The sequence below is a fragment of the Meriones unguiculatus genome, chromosome 21 (genome assembly GCF_030254825.1).
Source record: "Meriones unguiculatus strain TT.TT164.6M chromosome 21, Bangor_MerUng_6.1, whole genome shotgun sequence".
Classification (NCBI taxonomy): Eukaryota; Metazoa; Chordata; class Mammalia; order Rodentia; family Muridae; genus Meriones; species Meriones unguiculatus.
The window spans coordinates 19,991,462-20,012,543 of NC_083368.1; the positions used below are offsets into that span (position 1 = coordinate 19,991,462).

Sequence of the window (21,082 nt, forward strand, 5' to 3'; positions counted from 1 at the left end):
CCCGTGCCTGGCATTGAAATTTTAATGTAATAACTCATGTCTTCTAGGGGAAAGCATTGTCTACCAGTGCAGGGTACTTGTGTTCAAACCCCTTTAAAAAACTATTTTAAAATTAGCTTACAAAGTAGTGGATTTTCATACATCCTTAGTTTTTCAGTTGTCTGAGGTTTTGTGTGTGTGTGTGTGTGTGTGTACACACGTGTGCGTGTGTGAATGTGTGTTAAATTTGTATCTTGCCATGTTGGAGAAATTTATCAGTTCTAAGAGTTTTCTGGTGGAGTCGTTAGGGTCTTTTTTGTGTAGAAACATGTCGTCTACAAATAGAAATGCCTTTGCTTATTTTCCTGTTTGTATCCCTTTATTTGCATAATTGGTTTTTTTGTTCTAGCTGTGACTTCCAGTACTACACTGAATAAGAGTGGAGAAACTGGACACCCTTGTTTTGTTACTGATACTACACAGCAATACCTGTTTCTTAGGTTTATTTGCTTGTATTACATTTTTTCATCCTAAGGTAGTGTTTGTTCTTTTGTGATGAGGAGTGTTTTTTGGAGGCAGCAAATAGATGGTTTCTGCTTTTTAATCCAGTTCTCTAGTCTATGTCTTTTGATTGGGAAATTGAGACCACTAGTGTTTAGAGTTATTATTGAAAGTTATGTATTGGTTCCTGCCATTTTGTTGATTTTGTAATATTTTCTCCTTCTTCCCGTCTTGCTTAACTATTAATCTAGTGTGGTTTATTCTTTCCTGTGGTTTCATGGATGGTTTTGGTTTCCTTCTCAGTGTGAAGGATTCCTTCAAGTATGTTCTGTAGAGCTGGCTTAGTGGTCATAAATTCCCTTAGTCTATTTTTGTCGTGGAAAGTTTTATTTTTCCTTTCGTTATGACACACAGCTTTTTTTGGGAGTAGTGCTCCATGCTGGCATTATTTTCTGTTGTCACACGGTGCTTCTCTCCTGCTGCCTTCAGTATACTTTTTGCTTTGTATACTTAGTGTGTTTGCAATAAAATTGTGAGGGAGATTCTTTTCTGGGCTTTTCTGTTGGTATACTAAATGCTTCCTTTATGTGGGTTGGCATCTTTTTCACTAAGTATGAGAGGTTTATTGTTATAATTATTTTTAAATGCTTTTTATGTCCTCAGAAGTGGATTTTCCCATGTTTACACATAGATTTGCTCTTTTCAGAGTGTCACATAGGTCTTGGACTGGTACCTTAAAATTTTATCTTTATCTGGTTCTACCTTGTCTTCAAACTTAGATATTGATCCTTTCTTTGATATGTTCTGTTAGACTTTCCAGGTTTTTTTCTTTATTGTCTTTTTCATTAACAGCATTTCAGATTTTTTTTTCAGTATTTATGCCTCTTTGGTAAATTCTTCTTTCATATCTTTTTATATTTTATACAGCTGTTTGTAAGATGTGCAAGAGACTCAACCAAGGTGCATTTTGTTCTTGGACTTTTTGAATGTACTTAACATCATTATTTTGAGTTTCCTGCCTGATATTATATGTAACTCAGCCTCACTAGACGTCATTACTATAGAATTAATAATTTTGGAAGGAATCAGGTTATCTTGGTTTTGCATGTTTGTGTTAGAATTACATATTCACTGTTTTCTTTGCTTGGCCTTTTTTTTTTTTCTCGCCACATCATCTACATTCTTTCAGTTGAAGTATTTGTAATGTTCATGTGACACTGGGATATGGTAAAGTTGAGTGTATAATTGAGAAAATACAGCTCAGGAGCGGAGGGTATATGATATAACCTGAATTCTCTTTGTAGGGTATTAATTGTAAAAGTGACTATAGCTGTCTGAGGTTATCACGAGACAGTTGATGATAGAGATTTCATTTGACTTCAATAACTGCTGGAGGATAAACATGGAGCATCCTCAGACATTAGTCAATAAAATTAGGGGTGGGAGAGACATAGTACTGACTGGGGTAAGGGCTAAGTCTATGAATTATGCCTGGAGTGTTAGGAGGCTGGTGGTTGAGGATCAGGAGTCCAGCTTTAGGAGACTACATTGCAAAATTATATTTTAGAGAAGTTCAAGGTATCTATAAAGTAATTCAGAAGTCCAGGAGCAGTGGACTGCAGAGACTGATGGCTCTCATGTGCCTCTGTCCACACAGCATCGCACAGAGCAGGCTAGAGCCACAGGAATCTGAGAGTTCCACTTTTCAGTTCAGCACAGTTGTACAAGCAATTCCCTCCATAGGTACGTATCATCCATTTCCCTTCCTTTCTTCAGACCTTCTTTCCTTCCTCCCTTGTTAATTTCTATTCTTGCATGGATGTATCATGATGGGTTTGGTGTTGTATATTCTCAGGTCTGCAAGACTGTTGTTTACATTCTTTACTGTACAGCCACATCTTGTACACATCTTCTCTTACTCCTGCTTCTGCCCCAATCCTTCTCCTCTCCTTGTTTTACTTCCTAGTTACACCATAGCTTTAACAGTCTCTAAAGTCCGGTCACCCTAACAGGACTGAACCTTTCCCTTCCTAGCTACTGTATCCACTTAGATACACCATACACCCCTCTCACTTTTAATCTTCTTAACGAAAATCTGAGTATACTATGTACTACTCATGATTGTTTATTGAGGCATTTTGATGATAATGTGTGGTAATTCTTAATAATAATTATTAAATACTAATCTCTAAATGAAATCAAATTTAAATGAAAAGTTGAAGTTCTGTTGACTGTATGGATAAGTCACATGGAATGTTTATTTAGTTAATGTTTCTGTTCATGGCAATAAGATCTTATGTGTATTTGGATCAAGTGTGGTTGGTTGAGGAGAAAACTTTCCTGTGGGTAAATAAGCTCGTTAACATTTAAGTAGATCATATTTCATAATTGAGTTTTTCAAACACCACATCAATCAAAACACAAAATGCTTAATCGCATGCACTATAATTTGGTATTTGTAGGACTTCTTAGAATTTTAAAACAAAATGCAGCAAAGGACACTAAGAGATTAGTAGGGTTGTTTGTTTGTTGTTTTTTTTTTTTTGAGAACATGCCAAAATTAAGAAACCTTGAAATATAAAAAGTTACTTTGAAGGACAAAGTGGTTTCTTGTGCCCATCGGGAAGTTTTAAATAGTAATAAGGTTGCAACTCTTGGGCTAGAGAGAGGACTAGAGAGGTGCAGTTTCTCGCAGCACCGCATGGTGGCTCAGGTGTGCGTAGCTACAGTTCCAGGGATTCCAGCGCGGTCTTCTGGCACTGCGTGCCGGTGGTGCACATGCGCACAACTGCGTGCCGGTGGTGCACATGCGCACAACGTACACACGCACTAAATAACTAATACGCACATTTTCAAAACAGATTGCAGCTTTTGAGTGTGTTCTTAGATTTCTTTTTCTTTTTTTTCTTTTTGTTTTTGTCCTGGAACTTGCTGTGTAAACCATACTTGTAGGCAAGTATGAGCTTGCAGTAGCAAAAACACTTTGTGCTATTAAGAAATCTTAGCGACAACAGGGGAATGGGATCAAACACTTTTAATCCCAGCATAGGCAGAGGCAGGTGGATCTCTGTGAATTCAAGGCCGGTTGGTCTACAAAGCAAGTTCCAGGAGAAAACAAAAAGGAAAAAGAAAGGTTAGGGATTATTCTCCACTTTGAAAGCACTCTGACTGTGTGCATTGGTTCTATTCAGGAATTTAAAAATTAAGCATCCTTTTATGAACTGTCAAAATAGAGACTGCATAGTTGTTTTTTAAATCACTTTTTCCCCCATTTCATTTTCTATTCTAAAATTGAAGCAATTTTTAGCTTAGACTGTAGTACTTATTCTCAACATTTCTATGTAAAAATCTTCACTCCAGATGAAAACATAAAAACTTTCATAAAATTGTAACAGTTTATAGACCACACTAATGGATTTCTTCTATTCACACCATGCTCCTTCTGTCAGAGTATATTTCATTTATTTTCCCTAGTTTCAGTATCAATATGAAGAAATTCATTTGACCCTTAGCATTTGTTACCCTCTTAAGAAGAGGTAACTTAAATCTAGCATTTAGGAGTGGAGTTAGATTAGATTTAGGAGGTTTAAGTCATTTTTATTGGTTGGTTGAGTGATAGGTCAGTGAATCAGTCATGATTGTTATATTTTTGCTTGTTTTCAATGTTAAGAAAAGGTGTGCCTGTGTGTTTATGTGTACATTGGGAGGCATAGGAGTTAGTGAGTTTCGATTCTTGCCCTAAAAGTCATTTGTGATGGTGCTTTGCTTGGTAACTTCTAGATTACTTTATAAACTTTAGTGTTTAATATAGTAAAAAAAAAAAAAGCTGTAACTGTGGTTCTCAAACTGTGGGTTGTGACCCGTATGGGGTCTCTTTCACAGCAGTCATATAAATATTCTGCATATCAGATACTAACATTACGATTCATAACAAAATTACAGTTATGAAGTAGCAACAAAATAATTTTACGGTTGGGGGTCACCACAACATGAGGAACTGTATTAAAGGGTCACAACATAAGGAAAGGTTGAGAACCACTGAGCTTTTTAGGATGGTTCCCATTGGACTTTCCTCAACAGATTTAGAACTGGGGATGGGGTCATATGCAGACAAGTACAGCTAAATACATACAAAACAGTATATGTGTAATAGAAACACAGAACAAAGCTTTAGAAGGAAGGATGAGGAGGAAATGTGAGGAGAATGGAGAAATTAGGAGGCCCCCTTATAAAGTTCTGTTTTTGGAAAGAGGAAATAGTGATTTTGGCACAGAGGTAGAGATGTGTAGAAGGCATGGCATGGTTGAAGCTTCAGAGCAGATGAGAGGACTGTGTGCAGCAAGGCTGCTTAATGGGTTAGAGCTGAGTTGGAAACGCTGAAATGCACTCCTACCTGGTTAGGAGTCGTATTCTGTAACCAGACAGGAGTGATAAGCAGTTGTTAGAAAGCTAGTAATGAAATCACAGGGCCTGAGGAGAAACTATCTCTAAACACATTTTACCTAATAGTTTGTACCATGTTAAATTCCACATATATAAAATAGATTAATCTAATATTTTTAGCTGTGTTAATAAAATAATTCTGAGAAACTCATACATAATTGGACCTGTTTTGTTTAGTCGTTTGTTTTGTGGAACATAGGGCTAGATCTGGTGCAAAGTTTAGGTTGAGAGAACTCAAAAACTGGTTTGAGTGTAGTTTGAACTAGAATCCTCCCAGTGCTTAGTCATTGGCTCCCCCCCCCCCAGCTCTACTTCTTCTGCTGTAGTGGCATCAGTAGATGCCCAGTGAGATGCAAAGGAAGAATGTGGCCTCTTTTTTTCCTCAAGTGTTTGCATTAAATCAAGTGACCTGTATGGCTATGTTGTTTGCAATTTAAATGTCATGCTTCCTCATTAGTATGGACAAAGAGACGTTCAACTCCAATGTTTTAGTTTCAAGTGAGCATTCCCTAAAAAGGCTTTGTTTTGGAGTAAGGGAAGTTGGAGAATGGAGAAATACACTGAACGGAATAAAAGGCACAAGCAAAGGGTCAGGTGGGAATAATTTGATTTTTGAGCATAATGAGAGGCATGCTGGAACATTAACTGGTTTAGGAATAATGAGGGAAATATATTGTAATATATACCATTTCATTAAGTAATTTGAAGTGTAGGGAGTAGTTGAAAATCTGGCTTTTTAAAACATACAGATTTGTACTAAGAATATTCCACATGGTCATTATTACATTGAGAATGAAGGCACCCTTTACTCACTATCCCTTCCATAGTCACCTTCTTTCTGCAAGCTAACCTTTGACACTGTAAGTCTGGAAATTTAATTAATAAAAGATTTTCAGGTATTTTGATACATACGGTGATTAAGCCTATGTCACAAAGAGATTTAACTCAGACTGTCTATAGCAAAGTTGAAATGTCATACCTACAGATAAAATCATATTTTATTCTTACTGTAATATCCATTTTTGTAGATGATTGCTTTAAAAAAGATTTAGCAGGCTAGAAAAATGGCTCAAATGGTAATGTACTTGCCACACAAACATGAGGTGCAGAGAACAGATCCGCAACACCCACGTTAATGCTCGTGTGGAGAAATATTCCTGTAACCCAAGTGTTTGGAGGAACAGAGACAGGACTCTTGGAGCTGGTTGGCCAGTTAGCCTTGACAGTTGGTGAGCGCCAGGTTCAGTGAGAGACACTGCCTCAAAAATAAAAGTGGAGAGGTTGAAGAGATTGCTTTCTGAGCACTTGTTCCAGGTTTGGTTCTCAGCACCAATATGGCAGCTTACAAATGTCTCTGATTAGCAATTCCGTGGGTATTGTGGCACACACCTTTAATCTTAGCACTCAGGAAACAGAGGCAGGTGGATCTCTGTGAGTTTGAAATCAGCCTGTTCTACATAGTCTAGGAGAGCTGGGGCTATAGAGATGTTTTCTTTCTTTTCTTTTTTTTAAATAATTTTTTATTTTAAATTTTATTAATTACACTTTATGCACTTTGTATTTCCCAATACACCCTTCCCTCCTCCCCTGCCAATCCTACCTTCTCTCCCCCTTCTCCACGCATGCCTCTCCCCAAGTCCACAGATAGAGGAGGTCTTTCTCTCCTTCCTTCTGATCCCAGTATATCAGATCTCATCAGGAGTGGCTGCATTGTCTTCCTCTGTGGCCTGGTAAGGCTGCTTCCCCATCAGGGTGAAGTGATCAAAGAGGAGGCCAATCAGTTCATGTCAGAGGCAGTCCCTGTTCCCATTACTATGGAACCCACTTGGACACTGAACTGCCATGGGTTACATCTCTGCAGGGGTTCTAGGTTATCTTCATGCATGGTCCTTGGTTGGAGTATGAGTCTCAGGAAAGACCCCTGTGCTCAGATTTTTTGGTTCTGTTCCTCTGCTTGTGGAGTCCCTGTCCTCTCCACATCTTACTATTTCCCCCTTCTTTCATAAGATTCCATGCACTCTGCCCAACAGTTGGCCATAAGTCTCAGCATCTGCTTTGATAACTTGCAGGGCAGAACCTTTCAGAGGCCCTCTGTGGCAGGCTCCTAACTTGTTTCCTGTTTTCTTCTTCTTCTGATGTCCTCTTTGCCTTTCGGGATGGGGATTGAGTATTTTAGCCAGAGTCCTCCTTCTTGATTAGTTTCTTTAGGTGTACAGATTTTAGTAGTTTTATCCTATATTATATGTCTATATGAGTGAGTATATACCGTGTGTGTCTTTCTGTCTCTGGGATACCTCACTCAGGATGATCTTTTCCAGTTCCCACCATTTACCTGCAAATTTCATGATTTCCTTGTTTTTGATTGCTGAGTAATATTCCATTGTGTAGATGTACCACAATTTCTGTATCCATTTTTCAGTTGAGGGGCATCTGGTTTGTTTTCAGCTTCTGGCTATTACAAATAAAGCTGCTACAAACATGGTTGAGCAAATGTCCTTATTGTGTACTTGAGCCTCTTTTGGATATATGCCTAGAAGTGGTATAGCTGGATTTTGAGGAAGCGCCATTCCTAATTGTCTGAGAAAGCACCAGATTGATTTCCAGAGTGGTTGTACAAGTTTACATTCCCACCTGCAGTGGAGGAGGGTTCCCCTTTCTCCACAACCTCTCCAGCATGTGTTGTCACTTAAGTTTTTGATCTTGGCCATTCTGATGGGTGTAAGTTGAAATCTCATGGTCTTTTTGATTTGCATTTCCCTGATGGCTAATGAGGTTGAGCATTTCTTTAAGTGTTTCTCTGCCATTAAATATTCCTCTATCGAGAATTCTCTGTTTAGCTCTGTTCCCCATTTTTTAATTGGATTACTTGATTTTCAACTTCTTTAGTTCTTAATATATACTGGATACTAGCCCTCTGTCAGATAGAGGGTTGGTGAAGATTCTTTCCCAGTTTGTAGGCATTCGTTTTGTTTTGATGACAGTGTCCTTTGCTTTACAGAAGCTTTTCAGTTTCATGAGGTCCCATTTATTGATTGCTTATCTTAGAGCCTGTGCTGTTGGTGATCTGTTCAGGAAGTTGTCTCCTGTATCAATGAGTTCAAGGCTCTTCCCCACTTTTTCTTTATGTGTCTGGTTTTATGTTGAGGTCTTTGATCCACTTGGACTTTAGTTTTGTGCAGGGTGATAAGTATGGATCTATTTGCATTTTTCTACATGTAGACGTCCAGTTAGACCAGTACCATTTGTTGAAGATGCTATCTTTTTTCTATTGTATGGTTTTGGCATCTTTGTCAAAAATCAGGTGTCCATAATGTGTGGGTTTATTTCTGGGTCTTCTATTCAGTTTCATTGATCCACCATTCTGTTTCTATGCCAGTACCATGCAGTTTTTATTACTGTTGCTCTATAGTACAACTTGAGATCAGGGATGGAGATACCTCCTGAAGATATTTTATTGTAGAGGATTGTTTTAGCAATTCTGGGTTTCTTGTTATTCCATATGAAGTTGAGAATTTTTCTTTCCAGGTCTGTAAAGGATTTTGTTGGTAATTTGATGGGAATTACATTGAATCTGTAGGTTGCTTTTGGTAAGATGGCCATTTTTACTATGTTAATCCTGCCAAGCCATGAGCATGGGAGATCTTTCCATCTTCTGATATCTTCTTCTAATTCTTTCTTCAGAGACTTGAAATTTTTTTCATACAAGTCTTTGACTTGCTTGGTTATGGTCACACCAAGGTACTTTATGTCATTTGTGGCTATTGTGAAGGGTGTTGTTTCCCTAATTTCTTTCTCAGCCCTTTTGTCTTTTGTATACAGGAGGTCTAATGAGTATTTTGAGTTAATTTTGTATCCATCCACGTTGCCGAAGGTGTTTATCAGCTGTAGGAGTTCCCTGGTAGAATTTTTGGGGTCACTCAGGTATACTATCATATCATATGCAAATAGTGAAACTTTGACTTCTTCCTTTCTGATTTGTATCCCCTTGACCTCCTTCAATTGTCTTATTGCTCTAGCAAGGACTTCCAGAACTATGTTGAAGAGATATGGAGAGAGTGGGCAGCCTTGCCTTGTCCCTGATTTCAGTGGGATTGATTTAAGTTTCTTTCCGTTTAGTTTGATGTTGACTATAGGCTTGCTGTATATTGCCTTTTCTATGTTTAGATATGTGCCTTGTATCCTTGATCTCTTCAATGCTTTAAACATGAGTGGATGTTGGATTTTGTCAAATGCTTTTTCAGCATCTAAGGAGATTATCATGTGGGTTTTTTTTTTCTTTTAGTTTGTTAATATGGTGGATCACATTGATGGATTTCTGTGTATTGAACCACCCCTGCATATCTGGGATGAAGCCTACTTGGTCATAGTGGATGAGATCTTTGATGTGTTCTTGTATTTGGTTTGCAAGTATTTTGTTGAGTATTTTTGTATCAATGTTCATAAGGGAAATTGGCCTGAAATTCTCTTTCTTTGTTGGGTCTTTGTGAGGTTTAGGTACCAAAATGACTGTGGCTTCATAGAATGAGTTTGGTAGTATTCCTTCTGTTTCTATTTTAATATAAAAAAAAAGTGCAGTTCTGTATAATCTGACACCCTCTTCTGGCCTCAGTGGACATCAGGCACTCATGCTATATACGTGCAGGTAACACTCATGCACTCAAATGAAGCTAAATCAGTATTAAAAAGAAATGCAGTGGGTGCCCCTCCCCCTCGCAACATTCAGGGTGGAGCCCTCTCTGCCTAGTCCCTACTTGCCTGATCCACCTGGGCACAGCCGGCAGAGAGGCCTGCAGGCCCTCAGGGACATTCAGGTCCACCCGAGGCATAGCTACCAGAGGTGAGCAGCAGGCTCTTCCCTGAGCTTCATTGTCAGCCCAAGGCTCTGTCTAACTCCCTGAGGAGTCCTTCCTCAGGAACATTTGGCCCACAAACTAAGGGAATCCTAGAGACGAAAATCCTTTCTTAGAGAACAAGAACAACAGACACAAGCATCACCAACAGAGAATATAAGGGATGGAAGAGAGAATCTCAGTTGTAGAAGATACGGTAGAGGAAATTGATACAACAGTCAAAGAAAATGTTAAATCTAAAAAATTTCTGACATAAAACATCTAGGAAATCTGGGATACTGTGAAGACCTAACCTAAGAATAATAGGAATAGAAGAAGGTGAAGATGACTAGCTTTAAGGACCAGAAAATATTTTCAACTAAATCATAGAGGCAAATTTTCCTAATCTAAAAAAGAGATGCCTATAAACATACAAGAACACCAAATAGATTGGACAAGAAGAGAAAGTCCTCCCACCATATGATAATCAAAACACTAATTCCATGGAACAAAGAAAGAATATTAAAAGCTGTAAGGGGAAAAAAGACCGAGTAACTTACAAAGGCATACCTATCAGAACTACACCCAGCTTCTCAACAGAGACTCTAAAAGCTAGAGGGGCCTAGACAGATAGGTGTCTTGCAGCCTCAAAGAGACCACAGGTGCCAACCTAGACTACTGTACCCAGCAAAACTCCGAACTACCATAGATGGAGAAAACAAGATATTTTAAAACAAATCCAAATTTAAACACTATCTATCCACAGATCCAGCCGTACAGAAAATACTGGAAGGAAAACTCCAACCCGAGGAGGTTAACTATATCCAAGAAAACGCAGGAAAGAAATAATTGCACACCAGCAAAACAAAAGGAAAGCACACACAAACATTATCACTATCAACATCAAAATAACAGGAACTAACAGTCATTGGCTATTTATATCTCTTAACATCAATGTACTCAGTTCCCCAATAAAAAGATACAGGCTAACAGAGTAAATGCAAAATCAGGAGCCATCATCCTGCTGCATACAAGAAACACACAGCAACATATATAAACGTTACCTCAGAGTAAAAGGATGGACAAAGGTTTTCCAAGCAAACTGACCCAAGAAGCAAGCTGCAGTAGCTATTCTAATATTTAATAGACCTTCAACCAAAATTAATCAAAAGAGACAGGGAAGGACATTTTATACTTATCAAAGGAAAAATCCACCAAGATGATGCCTCAATTCTGAAAAACTATGCTGCAAATGCAAGTGCACCCATATTTGTAAAAGAAATGTTACTAATGCTAAGTCACACGTCAAACACCACACATTAATAGTAGGAGACTTCAACACCCTACTCTCACCAATGGACAGGTCATCGAGACAAAAACTAAACAAAAAATGAAACTAACCGATGTTATGAATCATACGGATTTAACAGACATCTATAGAACATTCTACCCAAACACAATAGAAAATATCTTCTTGGCACCTCATGGGACCTTCTCCAAAGTTGGTCACAACAGATACAAGAAAATTGAAATAACTGCTTGTATTCTATCAGACCACCATGGATTAAAGCTGGATTTCAGCAACAGGAGCAACAGAAAGCCTACAAAAATTGGTGGAAACTGGACAATTCAATTACTGTGTCAGGGAGGAAGTAAATTAAAGAGTTCTGAAAATTCAATGAAAATGAAGGACATGCAATTTTAAGAATAAAGAAGAGCTTATACTGTCAAGTCACCTGAAAGCTCTAGAACAAAAAGAAGCAAACATACCCAATCAAACTCAGGGCTAAAATCAATAAAGTAGAAACAAAGAGAACAATACAAAGAATCAACAAAAGCAAGAGCTAGTTCTTTGAGAAAATCAACAAGGTAGAAAAACCTTTAGCCAAACTAACCAAAAGGCAAAAGAGACATTATTCAAATTAACAAAATCAGAAATAAAAAGGGAGACATAATAATAGACACTGAGGAAATCCAGAGAATAATTTGGTCTTACTCAAAAACCTGTCCTTCACAGAATTGGAAATGTAAATGAAATGGACAACTTTCTTGATAGATACCACTTACCGAAGTTAAATCAAGATTAAGTAAGCTATTTGAATAGTCCTATAATCCCTAAGGATATCGAGGCAGTCATTAAAAGTTTCATTATGTTTCAGTGCAGAATTCTACCAGACCTTCAAAGAAGAGCTAATATCAATACTCTGCGAACTATTCCCACAAGATAGAAACATAAGGAACATTACTAAAGTCATTCTATTAGGCCACAGTCACACTGATAGGTGAACCACGAAAAGACCCAACAAAGAAAGAATTTCAGAGTAGTTTCCCTTATGAACATTGATGCAAAAATACTGAATTACATAGTCACAAACTGAATTCAAGAACAGATCAAAAACATCATCTACCATGTTCAAGTAGGCTTCATCTGAGGTATGCAGGGATGGTTTAATATAGAAAAATCCATCAACATAATCCAACATGTAAACAGCTTGGTCAACATGTGAGTCCCCTAACAATGGGAGTGAGGGCTGTCTCTGACTCTGTTGCCTGCCCCTGGATCCCTCTCCCCTGGCTGGGTTTCTTTGTAGGCTTCAGTGTGAGAGGATGTGCTTAGTCCTGCTGTGACTTGTGCCAGGCTGGTTTGATACTGTTGGAGTTGTCCCCTCTCTGAGAAAAAGAAGAGGGTGGCATGGGGGAAAGGACTGTGAGGCTGGGACTGGAATGGAAGGAGGGAGGGCCCTGGAATCAGGGTTTAAAGAGAAAAAATCAATAAATAAGAAAAATACAGGGGAGAAAAGATCAAGGAGGGTAGGTGGTGTTCGCCTCTGGCATGCATGTGAACACATGGGCGCAAACATTTACGTATGACTCATCCACACAGAAAAGTTCAGGTTCTCTATTCAGGGAACCCGGTAAGTCTTAATGCTCCCTGTCTGTTCATCTCCCTTTACCCCCATGTACTTTCTCTAGCGTATAATTTATTATTAACCAGGTTATTCAACCTGAGTTACAATAGAGATTTAAGTCTGTAAGCTTGGACTATTACAGGATAAAAGTTGGAGAAGCTTTAGTTACCTACAGGATCATTTGTTGTATGTTAATTTTATTTAGTAACTTGAAATTTGTTGTCTTTTTGTTTTTGCTAAATTTTACTTGTTTGAAATTCATTTTTTGTGAGTGTGCTTTGTCAGGTGTCTGATTCAGAAATCTGTCTCAGCATGTTGTAAAACCTGTTTTAAAAACAGGAATGAGCCCCACAAAAGGTTATTGACAGTGGAAAACTATAAAGTGGGTTTGTAGAGAACATATATGCCTTACCAAAGGAGATTTTTTAAACAGAAATTAAGGTTTCATTTTGTAGATCTATATATCTAAGATTTACAGAATAATTACTTAGCTAATAGTTGCTGGCTATTTGACATTTATTTCTACGTGTTGCTCACTAAGTCAGTTTCGGTGTTGGGGCTGCTGAGGTGGCAAAGCAGGTGAAGAAGGTACTTGCCTTGCAAGTCTGGCGACCTGAGTTCTACTCCACAACACAAGAGAAGTTAGGAGAAGCCTGCCGCACATACATGTGCGCATGTGCACATGCAATAAGAGTGAATTAAAATGCAAAAGAGCTTAAAACAAGAACAAAACTTTCAGATCATCTTCTGAGGAAGACAGTGTTATTTTTATCAAGATTTTCTTTTTGTCTTTTAGATACCATTCTTCTCATTCATTCATTCATTCATTCAGTATGCCGTGTGTGTGTGTGTGTGTGTGTGTGTGTGTGTGCGCGCGTGTGTGTGTGCGCGAGCGCATGCGCAGGCGTCCGCGTGTATGCTGTGGTGCACATAAGCATCAATGGACAACTTGCTAGACTCCATTCTCTTCCTTCTATCATGTGGGTCCTAGGGTTTGAACCGAAAGTTGGTCATGCTTTGGGGCTGAGGCTCTTGCTGACCCTCAGGATTATTATTTACATGTGACCATATAAGTACTCCCTAATGGTTTGGGTCATTATAATCTGTTCGCATTTTTATATATACTTATTTGGACTGATAATCTGGAGTTTTTTTAAAATAAGAGGCTGGGTAGAATAAGAAGGAGGGTAAATTTGCTTTCTAATTTTTGTACCATTTATTGTACTTTATATGATGGGATGTTATAATTAGTTTGCAAAGTGTATACATTTGTCTTGACAAAACGGACATCTTGGGGATGTAATGTTGTAAACAGACCTTTAGCAGAATCATTTGGGAAAATCTTGAGTAAAGATATGCTTAAAGTGAACTGATCACCCCACAGACCTCCAAGACAACCCAAACAGGAGATTTTAAGTCAGTAAGGGGCTTCCATTAAATCAATCAGTCAGTCAGTCAGTCAGTCAGTCAGTCAGTCAATCAGTCAGTCAATCAGTCAGTCAGTCAGTCACAACAGTAACAAAAACAAAACAAACACAGTGGTGAGAGAGAATTATACCTGACTTCAGAGGAGGTAACTACATCTCTGAATACATATGAAGTTGAGAATTGACAATGGAATCTTATGATAATCAGGTAGCTATTTTTTTATTTTTGTTTTCAGCAAAACCTAACTAATTGTATTACTGTATTCAGTTGTTTCCCACATTAAAAGAATCTATAACTATTTTCTCACTGGATTGAATTTTTAAATAGGAAGGTTAATTGTAATTGACATGTACTATCTGTTGTCTTCTATAGTATTATTTGTTGGTCACAAAAACTGTAGTGGCTGAGTGGACACATGCATTCTTCCTGCCTTTATAAGTGAAGGCAGCCAAAGTTTAAAAGAGCTTTTGAGTCTTCTCCAGTAGAAGATAGTGGCTGTTGGAGCCAGGGTTTGAATCCAGATCTCTGGTTTTTGTGAGTGTGCTCTTTTCTGTGTGTTTGGTGATTTTACAGTAATTTTGAAATGTACTTTGCCTGGATTTGGCCAGTTAAAAGGTAGTCATTGATGCATTAGTAAAGGTAATAAAATAATTTTTTTCTGCGGCTATCAAGAATACAGGCATTATGTGAATTCTGCTTTAAATCCTAGAGGCTCTTACCTCACACTTGAATTTGATAATAATTGTATGATATTTGAATTCTGGCATGTTCAAGAAGCTGCGTGCTCCCAAGAATGGCATGTAACAGTTGTGATGTTTAGTTGCAGATATGTATTGTGGTTGCTTTTCTCCCCTTGATTTCCTGGAGCTCCTGGGTGGTTTTTGAGGGTGCTGATTTGTAATGAATGCTCTGCCCAGAAGCTGTTTAAAACAGAATCAGAAATGCTGTCTATAGCAGTGTTGTTCTATGACCAGAAAAGTATCTTGCTGTTAGCTGTTGTCAGTCTGAAGTCTTTGTGGGGCTGAAGAACTGTCTGTCTTACATTGAATTTGAATATAAGAATGATGTAGATTTTGCAATACCTAGAAGCTGTGACATCTGACATGTTTTAATAAGTATTATTTCTGTGTAATTAATCCTAATGTTGGCTTAACATTTAATGAGCTTGTCTTGACGTTAATTTGATCTTATAAAAATAAATGGTTTAAAATTGTCATTTTTTTCAGCCATTTGTTAGCAACAGTAATTGACAATAGCTCCTTGATAGAAACTAGAAAAAAACTGACTTGTTACTTTGTGAATGAGTTAGTTTCTATTATATGTTAATTATAAAGATGAAATTTCCAAAACTGAAAAATCCTGAAACTTACTTACAAAATTTAGTTGTCTTAGATAATTTTAACTTCTAAGAATAATTAAATATTGTATTCATCTAAAAACAACTTCTGTATTATGACAACTGATTTTTGTTTACTTAACAGAACCTGCTGCTAAAACTGGAATGAGGAAGGGTGTAATCTAAGTATAGTCATACACCACTTACTGTGCAAATATGCAGAGTGCTGTGTATGCATGTTGTTAGACTCCTTCTAGATGGTGGAAATGAAGTCATTTACCTGTTTTTCTCTCTGTACAGCTTAAAATGACGAATGTGTAATTTCAATGGAATAAATGGCGTCCAAAGTCACAGATGCTATAGTCTGGTATCAAAAGAAGGTGAGTTGATTGTCAAAGTTCATTTTTTTAAAGCGTTTGAATTGCATAAATTGCTGCATATTTTTTGCTATCAATTTAAGCCAGATATTGCCTAAAGTAAAGACTCGATAGATTTTTGGGGATTTTAAGTGGAAGAGGAAGATTATATTATTGTGATTTTCTTTGTTCTTATATTATCTTTAAGCAAATTAGAAAAATGGTGCCTAAAACATTGTCTTCTAATTTTTACGCTAATATATTAAAGTAGCTAGATTAATCACTGTCAGTTATAATTTATGGCAAGTCTCCAGGGTTATTTATATCAGTAGAATTTACAAAAATATTCCAAGTTTTGTTGCTTTCTTTTCTTTCTTTTTTTAAACTACTAGATTATCAGAACTTAGCTTTTGTCAAAAGTCTAACAGCCTTAGTTTTTTTAATTTTTATTTTTGTTTTTCGTGTTTGTGGTAAAATATAGTTGTTGTTACACATTAAGACATTTCTTTTAACACCTGTGAATACCCATTATTGAGCACATGGCTTTGTGCTTAAGAGGCAAATATTCAACCATTGAGCCACATATTCAGTCATTAAAAACACTTTTTTATTAAAAACACAGTTTCAGTCCTCAGTCTTTTGTTAAAAATACAATTACATATTTAAGCTTTTTCAGTGTAAAGGAAACCAGGCAAGTTTTAATTTTTTGAATTGGTAATATGATAATTGAAACGTTTTAAAAATGGGCCAAATCTGAGAATATAGTCTGTTTGGGGATATGTTATTTGATTCTTGGTAAAATATCCCACAGATATATAGTATGTTTTCTACATGAAGTTCTTAATTGGAAGTATTGATATTGATATGTAATTGATTCAATCTTCTCTGGTTTTGTATTAGTGCTACCTGTTAAAGTTCTAATCAGCTTAAACATAAAATTCTCCAAGAAACTGGAAATAAAAAAACTAGATGATAAATCCGTATATGCATAGTAACACAAACACACACACACATGATACAGGTACTTGCCTTCTAAATTTGCCTTCTAAAAATATTTTTAGTCAGGTGTGTTGGTACACTCTTTTGAGCCCAGCACTTGGGAAACAGAGGTAGGCAGACCTCTGTGAGTTCTCTGCCAGCCTGGTTTATAGAGTGAGTTCCAGGACAGCCATAGCTATATAATGAGACACCCTCTCATTTTGATATTCAGTTACATGAATACCTTCAGAAATTACTGCTTTAAGGCTTATTATTAAAGCCCCAACACTATAGTACCTTTTTCTGTCTATACCTATATCCTTCAGTTTCTGTTCCCCAGAGACAGCTATTTTTAATTCTTTATAGCTCACTGGCTCTCAAAATAAAGTCCTTTATGTCTTCATTTTCATAGGAGTTTCAGGAAAGGGATTGCAAATGCCAGGTGTGAGATACTAGTTTTCATCATTACTTTTGGAAGATACTGCCCTTCGTGGATAGGATCTAGATAAGCAATGTCGTACAGTATTCTAAATTAAGATTGGCAAACCTTTTCTATAAAGGACTAGATAATAAGTATTTTAGTTTCTGAAGTTTGTAAAGTTGTTGTTACAGCTACTCAGCTCTACCATTGTTGTATAAAAGCAGTTGTGAGACAATGTTGTGGATCTGTGTGGCTGTGCTTGCCTTCTCATAAAACTTTTCTTAAAAAAAAAACAAGGAAGCATGAAATTTGCAGGCAGATGGTGGGACCTAGAAAAGATCATTTTGAGTGAGGTATCCCAGAAGGAGAAAGACACACATGGTATATACTCACTTATATAGACCTATAAGATATTGTAAATATACTGAAATCTGTACACTTAAAGAAGATAAACAAGAAAGAGGACCTGGGGTAAGATGATCAATCCTCACTTGGAAAGACAAATGAGATGGGTATTGGATGTAGGAGAAAACAAGTAACAGAACAATTAGGGCCTCTGAAAGACTCTACCTAGCAGTGTACCAAAGCAGATACTGAGACTCATAACCAGACCTTTGGCAGAGTGCAGGAAATCATATGAAAGAAGGGGAAGTTAGTATTACTTGGAGAGGACAGGAACTTCACAAGGACCAAATATATCTGGGCACAGGGGTCTTTTATGGGACTGTTTCTCCAACCAAGGACTATGTATGGATATAACCTAGAACCCCTGCTCGGATGTAGCCCATGGTAGCTCAGTATCCAAGTGGGTACCCTAGTAAGGGGAACAGGGACTATTTCTGACATGAACTCAATGGCTGGCTCTTTCACACACACACACACACACAAACACACACACACACACACACACACACACACACACACACACACACGCACACACGCACACACACACGGAGGGAGGAGCAGCCCTGCTAGGCCACAGAGGTGGGCTTTGCAGCCAGTCTTGAAGATATCTGATAGACCAGGGTCAGATGAAAGGTGAGAATGTCCTTCCCTATCAGTGGACTTGGAAAGGGGCAAAGAGGAGATGAGGGAGGGAGGGTGGGATTAGGAGGGAATGAGAGAGAGGTATACAGCTGGGATACAAAGGTAATAAACTGTAACTAATATTAAAAAAATAAAAATAAAAAAACACTATTGTTGACACCTTAGTTGCTAATCAGTGCTTGAATACATAGAGTCTTACATCACACAGTGCAATAGTACTGTTTAAGTAACATTGTCTACTTGTCTTTCCTTGGTCATTGTATTGCAATGTTACTTGTTGATTTATGATTATGATAAATGGTTTCTTTTTGTTTTGTGTTTTAATAAGCTCTCCCTAAGTGTTATACTATTGATCAGTGACTGAAAGTTCTGATTAAATGTATTCATTACTTACATGGCTGTGTTTTAAAGGTGTGTGTGTGTATAAGAGAGAGAGATTTATAGCAGTGCCCTATAATATGGTTTATTTTTTGTTTCTTTTTGTTTTTCGAGACAGAGTTTCTCTGTGTAGCCCCGGCTGTTCTGGAACTCACTTTGTAGCCCGTGCCATCCTGAAATTCAGAGAGATCTGCCTGCCTCTGCCTCCTAAGTACTGGGATTAAAGGTAAGGCCCTATAATATTTTTGTCATATTTCCAGTGTTATGACTTGTTTTTTGACTTGATTTTTCAAAATCTTCTTTGAAGCCTCTAATGAAATTTTTTTGTGTTGCAGTCATTCACATTCTTTATTTTTCTTCTTTAGGAATGATTTTTTTTTTTTTTTAGAATTGCATGTGCTGCTGCATGCTGTAATACATAGCTTCAAAGTTCCCCTCACAGGTCTTCCTTCAGACAGATTTGGTTTTGAAAGAGTCTTTTAGAAGTGCTTATAATACTTCAGAAACCTTCAGAACTTGATACTTGCTGATTGTTTGAGCACAGGTAAATAATTACCTTTAAGCTCCAATTACCAATTTTTAAAAGATTGACCAGATTATGGTTCTCAGCATATTTTCAATCATGAGTTCCTCTGAAATAGTGACAAAAGCTAAGAATGTAATTTTTGGGAAAAATGTATATAACATTTTTACATATGAAATATCACATTTCTTTTGCAGTGCTGGATATGTCCTAGATTATATAACTTAAACATATTAATTTTTCAACAGTTTGCTTTCCTGACTTGTTAAGTAGGATTCAGTTTACCCTGTTGCTACTCCAAGTAACCTCCTCATTTCCTTGGAGGGTTGTTTGTTCCACTACCTTAGAGTTACTCTTGTCTCATGGAAAATGATGCCATTTTCATGTTTTTAAGTACTAGAGATGGATTAGCTCCAAAGGCCATTACTCAGCTCTTTAGCTCTTTTGAACTTTTACTCTAATATCACATGTGAAATTTCCAGAAGGAAATGAAACAAAACATTTTAAACTATAATCAATGTTTACAGATAAACGAATAAAATTATATGTGAGGGATCCTTATCTATGTATGGTTTGCTTTGGTATTTTTTTAAATATACTTTTTACTTTATTTTTTTCTTTTTTGAAACAGGGTTTTTCTGTGTAGCCCTGGCTGCTCTGGAACTCGCTTTGTAGACAGGGCTGCCCTCGAACTCACAGAGATCTACCTGCCTCTGCCTCCTAAGTGCTGGGATTAAAGGCGTGTACCACCAGGCCTGTCTCTACTTTGGTATTTTTAAAGTTCTTTACAGACTGCTTTTTAAACTTTATTTAATGTTCTATAGTCATCATAGTCATGAACAATTTGCAAGTTCCAATTGTTAAAAATAGTTTTTGGTTATCTTGAAGGAACAGCTTATGCAACACAGATAATAATTGGAGAGAAACCAGACAGTTGCAGGTTAATAATGGACGGTTGAATGTTTGTTAAGACAAAGCTATTCTTTCATATTTGTCTTTCTTATGTCTGAAGTGGGAGACTTATTTATTTTTCTGAATGAATCCTAAATATCAACCTGACGATAATAGACAGAATAAATATTACTTAAAAAATCTATTGATAATAAGGTTCTATGAATATACAGATGAAATTAGAGAAAATAAAGTTCACTTTAGGAGATAAATGTATAAAACAAGATTGATGTATGAATACCCCCTAAAGTAATAGCGAAGGAAAACAGTGCTAATCTATGAGAATTAAAAACTTTAGGAAGAACAGTGACCAACAATAAAGCATACTTGAAATTTTGTGGTTGTTTTGAATATTTATTTTTATGTGTGTATGTGTCTCTGTGTTTTCGTGTGTGCATGCTCTTGTCCTTGTCTGTATTCCTCGTGTGGTAACTATGAAGGCCTTGAAAAAAGCTCATTGGACCCCCTTTATGTGGTTTTGAGTTACTTGATGTGTGTGTTGGTAACCCAGCTTGGCTCTTCTGCAGCTCAGTATACACTTTTAACTGCTAAGCAATCTTTCCAATCCCCCAGATGAATGCTTTGTGGCTTTTTATTGTTAGCAAGGAGTGGGATTCATTCATTAGCTTAAATGAACTATCCTGAGTAACATGATTGATTGAGAACTGATGTTGATTATAAATATCTGGGAACTTTAAATTCTCTGCTTCCTTAGTTAAGTCATGATGTGTGCAGATGTGCCATCTATGTGCACATGTGCACAGGCATCAGTGTCTTCATGAGTATATATAAGTACAGGTACAAGGCATTTCATATTGGTTAATTTGTATAACGTCATGTAGATGATTAAGAAGTATTAAGTTTGTTGTCAGTTCCCAAAATTATTGCTATGATTTATCTTTTACATAAACCTTATATTATCATATTTTGTGCCCAAAAGCTAACTTGATTCTGTAATACTGAGTTGGATAAGAAAAAATAAATAAGCAAACAGTTCTTTCCC

At 37.1% G+C, this 21,082-nt stretch overlaps 1 protein-coding gene across 4 annotated transcripts in view; it reads left to right on the plus strand.

The window, feature by feature from the left end:
- Positions 1–21,082, plus strand: part of Phtf2 (putative homeodomain transcription factor 2) — a 127,523-nt gene that overhangs the window by 18,533 nt on the left and 87,908 nt on the right. For all 4 annotated transcript variants that reach the window (XM_060374030.1, XM_060374031.1, XM_060374032.1 and 1 more), the window contains exon 2: positions 15,726–15,805. In XM_060374030.1, coding sequence (XP_060230013.1) covers positions 15,761–15,805 — 45 coding nt within the window. In that variant the 5' untranslated portion in view covers positions 15,726–15,760. The remainder of the gene's footprint in view (positions 1–15,725; positions 15,806–21,082) is intronic.